The sequence below is a fragment of the Aspergillus neoniger genome (assembly GCF_003184625.1).
Source record: "Aspergillus neoniger CBS 115656 unplaced genomic scaffold BO87scaffold_30, whole genome shotgun sequence".
Lineage (NCBI taxonomy): Eukaryota > Fungi > Ascomycota > Eurotiomycetes > Eurotiales > Aspergillaceae > Aspergillus > Aspergillus neoniger.
The window spans coordinates 184,155-200,839 of NW_020291158.1; the positions used below are offsets into that span (position 1 = coordinate 184,155).

A 16,685-nucleotide genomic window follows, 5' to 3' on the forward strand; every position below is an offset into this window, starting at 1 on the left:
GCTCAACTCGATAGGTAGTTGCCTCAACCTCGACGAAGGCATTCTCAAGTGTCTTCCACCCTCATGCCAAATAAGCTTTGAGGCAAACTCAATTATGTCCACAATCCAGTTGGAGACTCGAGTCTGTGCCATTGCAACCCCGCGGAGGTGGTCAACTGGACATGACAGTAAGATGATAGCATTGAAGCATAATCGAGATGCTCCGAACTCTATCTAGTTGTCTATCATTTAATATACGTTCATATAACACTGTCCTATATACTTACTACATCTACTACAATGCCGTAGTAGTATATTCTGTAATACCAACTAGCCAGTGAACATAAGCCGACTTATCACATTCAATTTATCTGCAAACAATCACCATAATACAATAGAGAAACGACTATATCATAACATTTGATAATATGTCCATTTCACTTCGAGTTAAGTATATCACAACCGGGATACCATGGCAAATGCAATTAGGCAATTAGTATTAATATAGAAATTCTATCAACAAAAGCACGGTGACTGATTAGACCCAGCAATAATTACTTATCAGGCATAATAACAAAAAGCAATATCACCACACTACCTCCTCTAGTCCCCTCAGTAGCACTACTACTATTGAAGTTCAATAATATACTTGGGAAGGTAACACAAACCTATCGACTATTGTAATAGTATCAGGGTCACTCCACCTCCTTTCCAAAACCTTTCCACCACTATGATACTTCCAAGGCTCACAGCATAATAGTCACAAAACTCAATTGAAAGAAAAATCAAATACAGGCATCAACCACCACCCCCACCCCCCAAACCTGAACTACAAGTACTAGTATGATGAAATCCACCGATGAATCGATCTATCTATCTACTGCATCTGCAGAATACAGATCTTGCTTGAGTCAGTGACATGACCTATTACTACTACTCATTAGTAAATAGATTTAGTACTGCTCAGCAATCAACTAACTACTCATTATATGCCGTAACCTGCATATTAATATACTAACGAGTTCCACGTGAACAGGCAGGAACTGAATGACTCGAGATTTGATACGTATGTATGTATGTAGCAACTTAGTTCCTGACTGCAACTAAGTACTGTGTAGTTCTGGAATCAGCCAATGAGGGTCAGGGGTACTGTGGGTGATGATGACGATGATGATGTCTTCGCTTTTATTTAACCCGGCTAGCGCGCGAATACTACATTGTCTAGCTACTAGTAAGTAGTACTGGTAAACTACTAATACTAGCTCAATTGATATATTTGTGGATGAGTGGTTGAAGGTCAAGCTTTATGGTGATGGTTGGGATAAATTCGATTTCGAGTGCTACGCAGCATTCACAGAATGTGTGTATATAACACCAGTATCTGCTGGGCTACTCCTTACTACTCATGGAAAATCTCGGAATAATCCACCAGTCACCTGAACTCAAGTCACCTGGGGGAGGAAAAAATTACCAGCACGAGGCAGACAGAAAGATGGACCCACGATGAATGCCTAATTTGACTTGGTTCTGCATGCAAGTGTGTTACTCTCTCCTGCAGGTCAGTCCCAAAAAGCAACCCAACCATGTGTCAAAAGATCATCCCTGCAATCTGCAGCCGACCACGGAGAGAACATGAGTCGCTTGGAAGCATGAGAAACAAACACATCACGGGCAAAGAATAAAAAAAGGAGACAACAGATTTCAGGCTAAACAACACAGCAGCATAGATGGAACAGCGTCGTAGCAAACACAGCGGAACAGAGGGAGAAATAAGCGACACATTATGCGCGTGAGAAGCAAATAAACGTGACAAGATTCTGAGCAAAGACTGCCGCCGGTAATTCCCACATTGACAAGTCACACACATTTATCGAGACATACGCGCCAACAGCGACACGGGGAACAGACTGGGCCCGGTCGAAGTCTAATCACCCAGTGGCATGCCCTCCACTTGATCGCTCAGTGACCGCCAATTGTCAGCCTGCAGCTCCGAATATTTCACTCGCTCCTGGCTCCAGTCCTGATGAAGCCGGCTGATGTGATACTGGCTCTGTTGGAAATACATAAGTTCGTTGCGGATGCATTCCTTGATGAACACCCCACGTGCGTGTTGATGCACAATTGATTCCTTGTCCTACAGCAGTAACATGCAAGGTCAGCCTCTCCATTCCTCGTATCCCCCACTATATCCTCTCCAAAAATGGTAAGAAGTCCATACCTTGACAATTGATTCCTCTACCTTCTCAATTTCCCCAGGCTTGACCGGCTGGGTCCGCGCCCGTAATTCTTGCAGTTTTCTCTCGCTGTTCTCAATCCGCTTTTCTAACTGAGGGATGTTGTTGCGTGCATAACGGTCCCGCCGGTCAAACATCTCGCGAACGCTGACCAGGCAGTCCCGTTGGCGCTTAAGGTCTTCCAGCATCCCTTCCTCCCAGGCTCGTGCTTCATCTTCCAGCAAGCTCTGACTGGCCGAGAGGTGCCTCGCGGTGGCCTTAATGCCTTCATTGAGTAACGGCACGTCGTTGGTGTCAAAGGCATACGTATCCCGCGTCATCTCAGTAAGCGACTGAAGGGCGAGAGAAAACCGCAGATGATCCGCGGCAAGCCCCTCATTGCGCTTGGCTAGACGCTCGAGTAAAGTGCATAGATTGATGTATACCTCCGCAGACCTCTTGACCCCACTGCGAACCGTATCGAACATGTCCGTGAGGTCCGATGGCAACGAATCCTCTAGATCGGTGGGCAAGGCTCGGCCGGTGAACTCATCCTGTACTGATATTGTGGCTTGCTTACGCCACACCGAAAGTTCCTACCCAACATTAGCTTCCCCTCCTAGAAGTACCCAGATCGAGATACCAAAATCAGACATACCGTAGGGACGGTTAGGAACATAATGACCAGCTGCTCCTGGCTGAGAACCGGGTGACGAACGAGGGCATTGGTGAATCTGACGAGTCCTCTGCGACGCTTCTCAAGGAAGGAATTGGAATCCGCTGCAAGGTGAGTGCCATTGACTTTTACCAGGTAAGTAATCTTGGAGAGCTTTTAACAAGCTTTGTTCAAACGTACCTGAAAGTCTCTTGGGTGGAAGCAAAGGCAACTGCCGGAATGGGTATCGTTTGTGAAGGCAGTCCAGGAGCCAGACAAAATCGCTATACCGTCGCACGACCGTGCTCTGCCTACGCGCCGACTTTACCTCGTAATTGCGATGTTGGAACATGAACATGCCCTCCTTCTCCGGGAGTAGCGTTATCGTTATGACTTCTTCTAGACGGGGGCTGCTGACCCGGCCTATCCCCAACGACCGTCGACGGGGATTAGGCTCGCCCTGATCACTTCCAGAGGAGCCAAAGCCTCCAAGTCCTGCTCGGACAGGCCCTCCTAGTCCACCACCACTGCCTTCAGATGTATTCCCCGCGCTCTCGCCCCATCCAAATCCAGTATTGCTAGGTGGAGCATCGGCATGGCCGTTAGCACGGCCGTTATCAGACGCTCCGTGTGTATGATCCCCCTCACTGGCCCTACTCGACCAGGCATTGAATCCCGATCGCACGCTCCCAAACCCATTCAAGACGGCGTGCTCAGATTCGGCCTGGGCATGACTGTGACCACGGTGCAGTTGGGGACTACCCCACGGATCCGCCTCTAAGCTACCCATCGACCCTCGCGCAGATCGTCGCGACTGAGTCGAGCTCGGTTCTCGTAAGGGGGCGGAGGAAGAAGGAGGAGGAGGCGTAGCGGGACGGTCTTGTGACTGGACAGGTGTAGCCGATGATTCCTGTTTGGCGCGCAATGCGTCGAGGTAAGAGCTTTTCGGCACTGGGAGCTCTGCACGCCGCGCCCGTTAGTGGCTTAATTAAGTAGACAAGTTTCAGCGCCAACTCACTCTTGCGTCGATCGTCCACTGCATCAAACGTAAGGTCCTCGCCTTCCTGCGCAAGACCCACGAGCGCTAGTAGGACACTGAACTCTCCCCGGCCAAGACCATTGGAGCTGTCACTATCGCCCGAGATAACAAGGTTGAGTATCTTCGCTTGATCGGTGGCGCTCAGGCCACTGCCCGACAGTATTTCCCGAACGGACGTCAACCCGACACCGGTTCCAACGCGGTCCCCCGCACTAAGGACTAGATCATACGCATCGATATAGCTCTCGGGGACATCGGAATCTGGCAGCAGGGTCTTCACGATCTCTTCCTTGGAGGTTCTCTTATTGGTGTTACTCATCCAGGGTGAGCCGGAGCTGTCGTCATCGGCGAACAGGGAGGAGCTCGCATTGCCCGTATTGCTGCCATACGGCGGCTCGTCTGCGAAAAGGGAGGCCTTGGACCTCTGGGCCGAATTAGCCAGTGGAGAGTCCTCCGGCGAGGTGCCGAACAGAGACATGGGGACGGTGGTGGCTGGGGACGATGGATGCGACTGTTGATAGGCAGTGACGAAGCGGAGCTCGGTCGGAGAGGAGCAATGAGGTGATAAGTGTTGCGCGAAATGGCACCACCACGACAGACACCTCTACGGCCACGGAGAGTTGGAAGCAACAGATCAAGCAGATGTAGACAATAGTAGGCAGCCGATTGAAATGATAGCGATGAACAATCGGGTACCAGCGAGGGAAAAGGGCCTGCCTGCTCTTCCTCGGGGGTTGGATGATAAGACAGCAGCAACGCGTGCAAGTGAGCGAGTGTCTGTCTCTTTGGGGGAAAGTCGGCGCTCCACCGGCGGGAGGCGCTAGTGCGGCTGGCAAGTCAAGGACCCCCTCGACAACCATGGTTCAACTGCACTTTACTCTGTCATCAACAAACACATCTTGCACATTATTCCGTTTCTTCATCTGGTATCTAGGTATCTATATACGTTTGCTTAGAGAATGCAGTCGCGTCTACCTCGTGTATCTATCCGCCACTAGATGCCCCCTTCACTTGAACTCTCCGATGTTTGCTCATGGCATTCCGGCATGCTTTCCCCACCGGATGGGACCGTAAAATATCCCTTCTGCACCAAGACATCTTGCCATTCTGGCTTGCCAGTAGCTAGGATCAATGATGGATTCGCATCGGATGCGAACCATCTTTCTTTCCGCGTGTGAGCTTTGCTACCCCCTTCCAGCGCCGCGCGGCTAGCCCTGGTCTGTCGCCCGCGTTTCGTACCGCTCTGGTCCTCGGAGAGCGCGCCGGTCAGCAGATGGCGATATCGTGCGAGACGCATGTCATAGGACATGATCCCCCGAATGTACGGGCCTAGATCTTCGGCGATAGGCGCTAGTCCATTCTCAAATGAGGGGGCCAGGCGTCCCGTAGGTGCAGGAAACACATGGTCAGCCCGCATAATGGGTGCGAATGCGGAGAGAAGACCTGCTTCGGACGTATTCGCAGACTCGGGTTTAGCGACGTTCTCTAGCACCTGGGCGGCTCGAGCGGCCTCGTCCTGTCCATCTTCATGCCGAAAGGCTCTCCCAAGTAGGACCTCAAATGTACAAGCAATGGCAGTTTGCGTCTGCGAATAGTCAGGTACGAGAGAGGCGTCGAGTAAGGTGTAGCCTTCAGCGTAGTTCGATCGCTGCTTCTCGGGCATGAAAGGAGCCGAAGTATCCACAATATCCTAAGGAAAAAGTCAATGTCTGGTATCAAGGTAGTATGACAGACGTCATGGCTTACCAGTTTGGCTTCGATTGAGCAAGAGGAGCCAAGAATATCCAGGTCGCTCTTCATGTCCATGAACTCGGACGCCTGCCGTAATCGATCAAGCCGCTCGGCGTTCGTTGTGGCCGAAACTGGGTTCAATGGCGATTTGGAAAGGTTAGACTTGGCATCAGCTTTACTCTCCGACTCTTGAGTGCTGAGCTGCCACCAATTGAAGGCCTCGCGCTGGGTCTCTATATCAGCGTCTATGCCGTCGCACATCAACATATCGCGACTAAACCAGCCCATGTGTGGTTCGTAAGTGTTCAAACTCAGCACTCGGAGCGGATCGCCATTCTGGTCGAGATCTGAGCCCCGCGGCCACCGGTCGATAATCCAATCGAGACCAGACTTTTCGCTCCCGACTGCGATTTGGCACCAGAATCCGAGTTCCGTGACGGTCCGTCGAAGGTCTCTGCCGTTGCTCGCATACAGGTCCTCAACAGCGTTGCGCTTGAGCATGTGGCCCTCATTTGCAGCCAGGAGAAGGGTGTAGTCGACGGCAAGGTCTAGTGGAGGAGGTCGATAGCGAAGGATGGCATGAAGTCCCATGTCTTGAAGAGGGATAAGTTTCTCGTCGTTACATGTTATGATGATTGGACGTTTCGACTGGTTGATTAGTGTCATGACTCCGGACCAGAACTGCTTATCTTCTTCGAAAAGAATGTCAGCTTCCTCCAACAATATAAGTGATTGCTTCTGGTTCCGAGAGCGCTTGATATCGGCCACTTGAGTGGCGCTGTTTGCGTCAACCTTGGGAGCCCCGTTGGAGTCTTTAGCGACTCCAGATTTGAAAAAGCCCATCAGTTTGTTTTGCTTGTGATCGGGTGGCGCTTCATTCGGCCCATCTGCGACAGATACTTCACCAGTCTTCGCGTTATGGACTAAATGATTTCGTGTCATGTCACCCACACGCTCCACGATATCTCTGGCACTACGGCGGTTACCCGGGTTGATTTCGAAAACTTCAAAATCAAGCTCTTTTGCCACCGCGTACACTGACGCCGTTTTACCACATCCCGGAGGACCACTGAGGAGAATTGCGTTGGATACGCGAGCTCTATCAGCGCCTGACTTCGAACCCAGAGCCAAGTCATTGGACCGGACCAGCGTTCTCTTAGTGGTGACATCTCCCGCTAATTCATCATCTGATTCATTAATAGGGTCCAATTCGTATGCCTCGTCTTCGCTTGAGACAATGAAGCCATCCAAGTTCTCTTTCTTGCGTTTCTTTCGTTTCTTCTCTTCGGCACTCTTTCTTATTTTGTCATCGCCCTTGGAGGATTTACCGGTGTCGACTGTTGTAACCATAAGATATTTCAGCCAGTCCCGTAGCATGTATGCTTCCTTGCTGGTTTGGAGAACTTGGTCAGCCGATTGAGGAGCATACTTCTGAGCCCAATTCAACGTTTCGAATGCCCCTTGATCGAACGGTGTCATGTAACTGGGAAGCGAGGAATGTAGCTTTCTAAGGGCTGGGTGACAGGCTCCCACGAGCGTCTTCTTGTCGTGAGAAGATGCCGATAGTTGTCTGGTCACGGCTGTTTGTATAACCTTCCCGCTAGCGACGTGTCTAGAAGGAATCCTCAGACTTTGCGGAGAGTCTGACGAGTATTTCCGTATTTGGTGTACAAGTACGCTTTCGTTGTCATGGATACTAATAGCAGCCATCTTTGCCTTTTTCAAATCTCGCATCACGGGGCCAAAAGTGGCTGTATTCTGAATGTTGTGTTCTATGCCTCGGACATGGACTAGGTCGCGCGGAGGCCAAATTGGCTGTATAGGTTCTGGAAACTTAGAACGCCGATGCTTAAACGATGTGAAAGTGGTGGAAGGAACGGCTGCTGATGCTGTATCTTGGCCAGGAAAGGGGCGCGCTGTGAGTCCTGTTCCCACGGAGGGCTGTGAATTGGTAGAATTAGGTTCCCGGCACTGCGAGTCTGTGATTTCTGGCTTGCGCGTGGGCTTCTTCAGGAAGAATGGATGAGTCGGTCTCTGTGGCTGTTGTGCGACTGTAGAAGAGGGGGGGGGCACAGGCTGGGAGGCCTTTTTGACGCCATGCTTCTTGTGACCAGCAAGTATATCGTCAATCAGCTTTCCCACCCGTTCCCTCGCACTACTTTCCATGCCGTATCGGATGATCACCATCCTGCTTTCGGAACCGGTAAGCTTCTGGGAGTCCACCTTGCTACGCTTGCTGGTCCTCGTCTTCTTCGGTTTATCCTCGAACTTATCTGCCACGGGAGAAGGTAACAATTTTCCGTTAGGGTTCAATTTGATCGTTTTTTGCCGAGGTGACCTTCTTTCTGTCACCGGTTCATGCGTAGTGCCGGCTGCAAGCTCGTGATCAGGCCCTTGTTTAGTCGTGTCCACCCCCTCTGAAGCAGGGGTAGCGGGCTGAGTGCCAGTCTTGGACTCTGGCTTGGACTCCGGAGTCACCAAGCCATCATCGGCCGTATCTGCATTCTCGCTTGCAACTGAGGTGGTATCTTTATCCTGAGATCGCGCATCTCTGGAGATGACATAATTCATCACAGATCCCTGACCCGACGTTGTTGGGATCGACTTCTCCTTGTCTGTTTTCCGTCTCTTCCTCCGGTCGGTGTTAGGGTCATGATCTAGTGTTGCAACAGGCGTAGGGGACGGTTCGGGGCAAGAGGACAGGGCAGGGACATGGTTGCTGGGCGGTTGTTTGTGTAGAAGCTCCGGGCCCTCGTAGGAGTGATTGCCGACGGGTGTTTGACCAATTGGGCTCGTGGATATCCCAAGTTCTGTAGAATATAAGCATCAATGGACATGGGGAAGCCGAAGGGAACAAAAACCTCTTCGAAAGAACGGATGGATTGCACGCTGCTCTCCCTGTCCCATAGCCATACTAAATCTGGCTCACCACGATGCGTCCATGAGATGAGCCAGTGCTCATCATCTAAAAGAATGATAATTGGGCAAAAGGAGTAATCAAGACATGAACTGGGGTAAGAATGTCAAGGAGCGGATAGTTGGGATATTGTTTGGAGTCAGCTTCTCAGCTGCAGCAACGATAAGCAATTAAGGAACGAAATCGACGCGAAGCAGCGCGTGTTTCCGCGCGGCCACCGAGAGAGCCAATAATGCCCGCCTTGGACGTCATTTCATACCATACCCAATCCATACAAGACCCGCAGTCATGTGGCACCTAACCCCATTGGGAGATACCGCCCGGAGATCGGCACAACGTAAGCCCGGAAATTTTTCGGGAAGCCATACAGAATGGATTTCTTCAGGAAGTTCACGGTGCCTCAGCTCTTCGGCGAGAACGGTCGCGCTTTGATCGCATTTCTTTGGACCGGCTCTTACAATCATGGATCTGCAGCCCCCGTCGGTGCTGGCTCACTTGCCGCGCCCGTTGCATGCCTCTACCGGTAAAACCCACCTGGGCGAAGTGCATAGCTTGGCCGACTCGAAAAAGCGCAAGAGACATGAAGTGGTTGTTGCGGTCGATGGAGAGGCCGTGAATATCTACAACGTATGCATGAACTTCAAGACTCAGCATTGGCAGGATAATAGAGACTGACTCGCCGACTCTCTCTAGATCCAAACACCCAAATTGGTGACCTCCTACGCCGTCCCACCCCAGTCCGCGTTCTCCTGCCAGCCCTGCTCGGTGCGCAGAAAGATCAATAAGTCTCTTGTCAGGAGGCAGACCTACGTCGCCGTGAAACAGCAGATCAAGTCTTTCGTGGAGGAGAATGGTGGGAACGGATCTAGTGCGCCTTCCATCGGCTCCTCGTCTTATTCAGTGACCGATTCGGAAAGTCCTGCGGTTTTTGTTGGCATTGTTCCAACCGAGTCTAAAGAGGAGGAAGAGGAAGGATCCTTCGATGTTCTGGCTGTTCATCAAGACGGTCGCGTCCGGCGCCTGTCTTCGGACCTGAAGACCCAGCATTGGAGCTTACGGCACAGCGAGGTCGCTAAAACCAGCACAACTCATGAGATCCGGTCATGTTTCCTCGTCGAATTCGAAGATGCGAGAAAGTCCTTGTTCAAGCGCAGACAAGATCTGGCCGCCCTAGCCTTCGGAAACCTTACAGAGACCGGTGTCGACGAACCCTCGGTGCTGTTGCTTGTTTCGCAACCCATTAGCGCTCAGCACACGAAACTAAGCGACGTGAAGGTCCAAATGTTCTCCGTTCCGGCCAATGCCTCCTCTTCGGGCCACGACGAAAGCCAGAAGATGCGCCACCTGATCACATTCAACCTCCCTGACATTGATGGGCCTGAGACGATCGAGACCCGTGGGTCGCAGTGGTACTTCCATGCTGGATCAGCTGGGCTGAACGTTTCCTTCGGACAGGGATACATCAACTTCGATCTCTCCCAGTACACTCCCACCATGACCTCCAAGTTCATTCTTGAGAACGAGGAATTTTCTTCCCTTATGCGCATCTCCCCTCAGTCCGTGATCGGTGCCGGCAAGTCCATGATCGCCGTCTACGACACGCAATACAAATCCGTGCAGCGCAGCATCGCTGTCGGCGACATCCCAGCCAGTGCCTCCGGCATCAAGGCGCGCACAACGTTTGTTAGCTACTACGCCAAGCTGGGAGTTGCCATTGCTACCAAGGACAACACTCTGCTCGCTTTCGACTTGAGCCCGTCGCACAACACTGCCAACCCCTCCCTCAAACGGTCCAGGGATGGCTTGTTAATCGACGCTATCGGCCGGGGTATCGGATCCGCCAAAAAGCATCGCACCGAGGATACAGCAGTTCTGGGTCTCTCATCGCCCGAAGAAGTCGAGCGCTGGAACAAGCTGACTGCCGACCTCCACCAGTACTCCGAGGCCCAGGATGCCAATGCTTTCGATCGTGCAGTACTGGCCTACTACGGTGCCAACGGCTTCCCTTCACCAGAGGACTACGTCAACCCGGAGACAACAGTCCATCTTCTGTCCCTGATATTCAAGCTGAAAGATGATGCCTCGAGCCAGGACCAACTGTCAGCCTCGTCTTCCTTCCGCTTGTCCATCAACCTGTGGCCCCAGCAAACCTGCCAATGGCTCATCCAGATCGGCCACCTGTCCCCGAACAACGTCGAGATCGCTCTCCGTCGATGCTTCAAGCCCCGTATCCTCCCCTCCCTCCCCACCGGATCTTTCATCCAAGCCCTGACCGAATCGGACCCATCCCTCCAACGCCTCATCGACGTCCTCCAAGGCCGCGTCCTCTTCTCCACCGACGAGCTCGCTTACATCCTCAAGCTCCTCATCAACACCGCTCGTTCCCGCTCCGTCACCCTCGACGAGGAAGCCCCCAAGGCGCTCACCAACGGCGAAGACCAAGACCAAGAAGCCACCACCCAGGCCCTGGCCCTCTCCCACGCCGAACCTAGCCTCGGAAACATCTTCCTTGCCCTCAACACCACCCTCGAAAAGATCCACCGCCACCCCCTCCCCGCCATCACCACCTCCATCCGCTCCGCCCTCTCCCGCACCGAGATTATCTCGATGGTGCACCACCTCCGCCTCTCCCTCGCAACAGGAGGCTACACCTCCCGCTTCACTGAATCCCCTCCCATCCCCGTCCCCGCCGAGCAAACAAACCCCCCGATCTCCCTCTCCACCATCGTCGACCTCCTCAACGCCTCCGTCGACGCCATCGGCCCCTCCGGCTGGATCTCCGCCGCCTCGGGCGTCGACGACTCCATCACAGCCCGCGACCAGGAACTCATCGCCGACCTGAAGTCCGAAATCTCCGCTGCCCTCGCCGGCATCGAAGAGGCCACTTACCTCAAGGGCATCCTCCACGAATACCTCCGCTACGCTAACAGCGCCATCCGCTCCGCCACCACCACCGTCGCCGTCGACTCCGGTAGCGATACCCCCGCCTCTGCGATGGTGCGGCTCGAGAAGCTCAACGGCGCAGACCTGATGGTCTTCGGCGCTACGGAGGACGATGATGGTCTTGAGGGTGACGCTAGCGGCAAGCTGTTGCCGTTGTCGCTCAAGGCCGGATCGAACGATGTCAGCAAGACTAAGGTCAAGCTGTCCACTGGTGAGGTCAAGACGAGAAGTAGCAGAGAGATTGGTTATTTGCGGCGGAAAGCGGCGGGCAAGTACTCTTTCGAGAGACTTATTGTATAGATTCGGTAGCAGTTATTCTTATTACGGTATATGGTGTATTATGGTATAAAAGTAGAACGGATGATCAATTCGAAGCTTCATATATATGTTCATTGAGTTCATGTTTCTCATTCGTTTGATTTCTCAGAGATGATTGTTTGGCTTGGTTGGTAGTCATTGTGTTCATGATGATGTCCATTCAGGTGATATGAGATTTTGGATTGATGGTAAATATACTATGCACTGGTTCAGCTGTAGGCGTTGGTGGAAGGCAAAGGGTACCGACGTGGAGTTATCTGTAGGCCCTATCAATCCTTAAAGGGATTTGGCTGTTTAAAGGTTCGAGCAAAAGCATTCAATCAATGCGATTCGATGAAGGGGTTCATAGTAGACGCCACTTCTCGATTACTAGTATATGGGATGCCACTTGCTTCTGGAAACAGCGGGAGGGAAACCATGATACTTGTTGCTAGTGAGTAGTGTTCATTACGATGTGTATAATATATATTGAACCCGGAACAGCGATAGAAGTAATATGCCAGTCTCATTCGATCTCAATTTCACATGGTCTGAATATGTACACGCTTTATATATAATATATGCACAAATGATAAATCAAAGACTCCAACTCCAACATATGGCACTTATCGTCTCAATATTGGATCGTCATGCTTGCAAGTCATCAGAAATGGTTTGGGGTATCGTGAAGATCCATGTCCCAGTCGTTAGGTTCACAAGCAACTAAACCTCCCTGGTCGTTGTCAAGGTCCCGCCTTTCCCAGATATGACAAATCAAAACAAAAATACACAGAACACTTCTTGGTAGTGGCACAGAAAACCGGCATCAGAAGAAAGAGGCACTCAATAATACAACATAATCGCACTTGCGTGATCCGTGAAGGGGTTGTAGGGGGAGAAAGGGCACCGTCAAACAGTATGTCAGCTTGTTTCGAACACGTGCTTTGTTGGTATCGACCAGTCAGGAAAGGACATAAAGGGTAAAGGCGCATTCTAGCGAGGATTACCAGAAGGGTTATTTCCTAGGTCATCCGCCATTGATCGCACTCGAGATATTGGTGAGAGGATCCTACTTGCTTCAATAATCACCCTCCATCATTCTGATGCACAATGGTGCGGAACAGTCAGGAGCTTGAATTAATGAAACGCGTGTGGCGTAGGCCTGAGATGCAGGGACGATCTGAGGTAGCCAATAGTGCCGATCCATGGTAGCACAGCCAGTCTGGGAGGGTTACCAAGCAATATTTGTTAGGAGAGGGTGTATGATCAGCATCACAATGCCATCAAGTCATCCTCCTTTAAAAAAGCTAGTTGGCTCCCAAGGTCGAGTTCTGAGCACGCTCTTTGAGCCGCATAGCTTGGGCTTCTAGTGATCGAGCCATAAGCTTTGTCACTGGCCACACAGCGGCCCGGTCAAGGAGACTTGCCGTGGCAAGCAGAATCTTGCTGCCATAACCCCCCTCAACGACACTAGGCAGGCGTTGTAGGACGCTCAGGGCTGACATGGTTACCCCGCTTTGAACTTCTCTCTGCATCTTATTTTCAACGCTGGAAAGAATCTCCTTGATCTTGCCCAACAGTTTGCAGTCCTCTTCCTCGAGTAAGAGAAGGTTGGTGGCTTGCATGAGGTCGACGTCATCCTGGCCAAGAACACCTAGGTAGGGGCCGACGCGTTCTTGAACAGTAGTGATCCATTCTGCCAGCACTTGAGCGCAGTCGAAAGCGCACATGGCACACTGAATCGGCAGCTCCCGGCACGTGAATTCAGCAAAGGTATTTCCCAGTTGATCGGACATCGAGATTGAGTCAGCTGCATAGAAGGCAGCCTTGCGCAGATGCCTTTCCCGCTTGGTTTGGCCAGGTCGGTATACGCCCATGAGAGTCTGCAGAGGATGATCCTTGGTGGGAGTACCGGATATAGCAAGATCACCTACACCCAGATCTGCCACTGAATCGCGCCGATGATCAATCTGGTGGGAACCCTCAGTGATCGATGGGTCCAGCACATCAGATGGTATATCGTCCATGGGTTGATCTACACCTGTTCCACGCGCAAGCTCGTCTGACATCGCATTCCAATCACGCTGCCAGAATGCTTCTTTGCACCTTCCTAAATTGACGAATAGCCTGACGTATGCGAGGTCTAACAGCGGGATACTGTCAGCAGAGAGAGGCCCTGCACCGAAAGGATTGGGGCGTTCCAAGCTATGCACAGGATTGCTGGCCCAAGCGGATTGCCAGGCGCGCAGTGCAGGCTCGATGTGTGATTGCATGGCCTCGTTCTCTCGTGACGTCCATTGCCGGCCTATGTGCCGCTGACGAGTCTCCCAGATGTAATTGTGAAGAGCATATATCAAAACCAAGCAGCCGAAGGTACTAGGTTTGAGTTCGCTACTGGGAGATTCTTCAGATGCATCGTTGCCAGATGCTTTGGCCTGTGTTGTAGACGATTGCTGCTCTCGTTGACTGGCGGTAAGCAGCGTAGTCAAAGCAGCGGAGAAGGACAGCCCTTTCTTTGGTGTTGACTGTCCACCAAGCTTCTTCCACGCTTGTGGGGACTCTGCGGCCCAGAGATCCTCTTCGCAGGGCAGGTCGAGGCGGATTTCGGAATTGGTCAGAGCGGGTGCATGATTGTAAGCCGACACAAGAAAGCATGAAAGCGCAAATATTGCGTAGAGAGTTCGTTTTCGCTCTTCTACGATCTTCCACTCCAACCAGTCCCTTCTCTCTTTTGGTTGCCCCGCTTGGCCCCAACTGTCAGCGTCAGTACCAACGCGGCTGGCAAGTCCGGCAGTGAGGTAATCTTGAGAGAGGTCTTTTGCATCTAGGTGGCGATTCAATTCAGCCGCCCGGGCAAGGCTGACTAACGCGGCACAATGCGTACTCGCAATATCAGCAGATGTCTTGTCGCCGCAGGTGTGTCCATAGATGACGTTGAGGAGCATCGCTTGAACCAACCAAAGGGGCGTATTATGCACCGAGCTGTCACGAGCGTTACTGTGGCGCCCGACCGGGGTCGACATGTCCGCTTTACGTCGCTCCTCTAAGTAGAGTTGAATCATTTTCTTGGCAGCTTCGAACAAGTCCTTGGAGGCCGCAGTGTCAAATTCGTAGAGGGCTCCAATTGCCGCCATGGAGAGGATCAGGGAGCCACCACCTCCAGTGATGCCGGTAGAGCTGAGATTGAGATGGCCGCTGGGAGTCCGCAGATTGTTGGTGTACTCGGGCGCCTGAAAGTCAAGGGTCGGGATATGAAGGAACGGCATATGTGGATGGAAATACGTGATGTATGCTGAGATGTAGCGTTGCATGTCCGAGGTGCTAGGTAATTGACCGGAGCCGGTGAAAGTGGAGGAACGGGAGAAAAGATCGCGGCAGGGAATCATGCCGCTGGCGGGCTGGGAATACTTGCGGTGATTGAGACTGGTAGGGCGCGCCATGCTTGCTAATAGAGCCTGTCGGGTGGAGTCTGTAAAGGTATCCGTGGAGCTTGGGGAATGGTGAGTTCGTAGGGCACTATTCGCGAAAGGGAGGTTGAAAGGATTAGGAGATTCTCCGTTTGTTGCCATAGAGGATGAAAACATACTCTGCGAATGTCCACCCATCAAGGGCTGGCCGACGGAAGTCATGGATGGAGGAGTTGCATATGTTTCCGCAAAAGGATTCTGGGCCATCAATGACTTGGGCGAAACCGTTTCCGGTGGAATGCCTATATCGTTGAAGCTAGATGAGGTGTACTCAAGGGGAAACTGGCCGGCGGCTGCCGCCGAATGTGGGGGAAATGGGTTGTGCCAGCTGTTTGAAGAGATGGAATAGCGATGTGAGCCATCCATCATGGCTTCACTGATGCCACTCTGACTGCCCGTGCTCATTGCGGAAGGGGACGACTCATCGATGGCAGAATCGGCGCTTTTACCCATAGGCATAGCAGGGTCAAAGGTGTTCATCCAATCGAAGCTGAAATCATCTTCCATCACCCCATCCGCCGGAGGCATATGATGCGCACCATGGGCATATGGGGATGATGGCGAGTCGTTTCCATAGGTCTGGGGTGAACCTCCAAAGTGCAGCTGCGCTGGGTTGATGGTACTGCCATGGCCCATGAACATATCTGGGACATTGATGTCAAAGCTACTGTAAACGGGGGCAGTGCGAAGACCACCAGAAAGATCCATGGGCAAACCAGATGTTTCTAGCTTGGTCAAGCCATTCATGGAAGGATGGTGACCTGAAGAGTAACCTCGAAAATCCAGGTTCGAACCCACTGACGCGGAGCCAATACTTGCATGATAAGTATGACCCGAGTGGCCAGCTGGCGCTGGTGGAGGATTCGAGGTGTTCACCATTCCCAAGGAAGCCCCATCGATATGGCTGATGGTATTTGCTCTGGGACGCATGTTACTGGAGTTACTAGCGATTGAGTTCTTGCGAACCCGGTTCGCCCCAGTGGATGCGCCTCCCGTGCTCTCTCGTCGACCATTTCTGGGACGTGATGATGGCGTTGTAGTCATGTGTAGTTTTTGCTGATGTCTGAGAAGGAGATCCCGACGAGCGAAGCAACGCGCGCATTCAGGGCATTCAAAGGGCTTTTCTTTGGTATGCGAGCGCTCATGACGTTTGAGGTGTTCCAACCGAGCGAAAGACCGGCCACAGGTCGTACATCCATGAGGGCGGGGCTTGTCAGTCTTGGGGGGAGGCACATTATTTTTGGCGTCAGATTGGCCGTTGGACTCCTTCTTCGAGTCCTCTTTGGGGGCAGCTGGTCTTGTTAGGATTCACGGATAGATAAGCATACTCCTCGAAGAACATAAGCTCACCAGGCACATCGACCGGGATCTCGCTGATACTAGCAAGGTCCTCCACCTTGGGGCTCGTGGCCGGGTCCTGGCCGACCATTGTATCTAGTAACAT

At 52.1% G+C, this 16,685-nt stretch overlaps 3 protein-coding genes across 3 annotated transcripts; 1 reads left to right on the plus strand and 2 right to left on the minus strand.

The window, feature by feature from the left end:
• Positions 1-1,903: 1,903 nt before the first annotated feature.
• Positions 1,904-8,530, minus strand: mvp1 (sorting nexin Mvp1; the record flags this gene model as incomplete). Its single annotated transcript, XM_025619690.1, has 9 exons — positions 1,904-2,107; positions 2,198-2,788; positions 2,851-2,993; positions 3,049-3,807; positions 3,866-4,378; positions 4,416-4,490; positions 4,904-5,576; positions 5,633-8,359; positions 8,453-8,530. The coding sequence occupies 9 exons, from the start codon at positions 8,528-8,530 to the stop codon at positions 1,904-1,906; spliced, it is 5,763 nt and encodes a 1,920-aa protein (XP_025476717.1).
• A 405-nt stretch (positions 8,531-8,935) lies between these two features.
• BO87DRAFT_409092 (uncharacterized protein) lies at positions 8,936-12,021 on the plus strand. Its single transcript, XM_025626221.1, has 2 exons — positions 8,936-9,161; positions 9,228-12,021. The coding sequence occupies exons 1-2, from the start codon at positions 8,997-8,999 to the stop codon at positions 11,775-11,777; spliced, it is 2,715 nt and encodes a 904-aa protein (XP_025476718.1). The 5' UTR covers positions 8,936-8,996; the 3' UTR covers positions 11,778-12,021.
• A 902-nt stretch (positions 12,022-12,923) lies between these two features.
• Positions 12,924-16,685, minus strand: amdX (putative C2H2 transcription factor (AmdX); the record flags this gene model as incomplete). Its single annotated transcript, XM_025628108.1, has 2 exons — positions 12,924-16,533; positions 16,592-16,685. 2 exons carry the CDS (start codon positions 16,683-16,685, stop codon positions 13,082-13,084), a joined length of 3,546 nt encoding a protein of 1,181 aa, XP_025476719.1. The 3' UTR covers positions 12,924-13,081.

Bases quoted from the DNA above. Each gene is read 5' to 3' on its own strand.
- BO87DRAFT_409092 (XM_025626221.1), top strand. From the start codon at position 8,997: ATGGATCTGCAGCCCCCGTCGGTGCTGGCTCACTTGCCGCGCCCGTTG. The intron at 9,162-9,227 runs GTATGCATGAAC...GACTCTCTCTAG, and splicing joins AGGCCGTGAATATCTACAAC to ATCCAAACACCCAAATTGGT.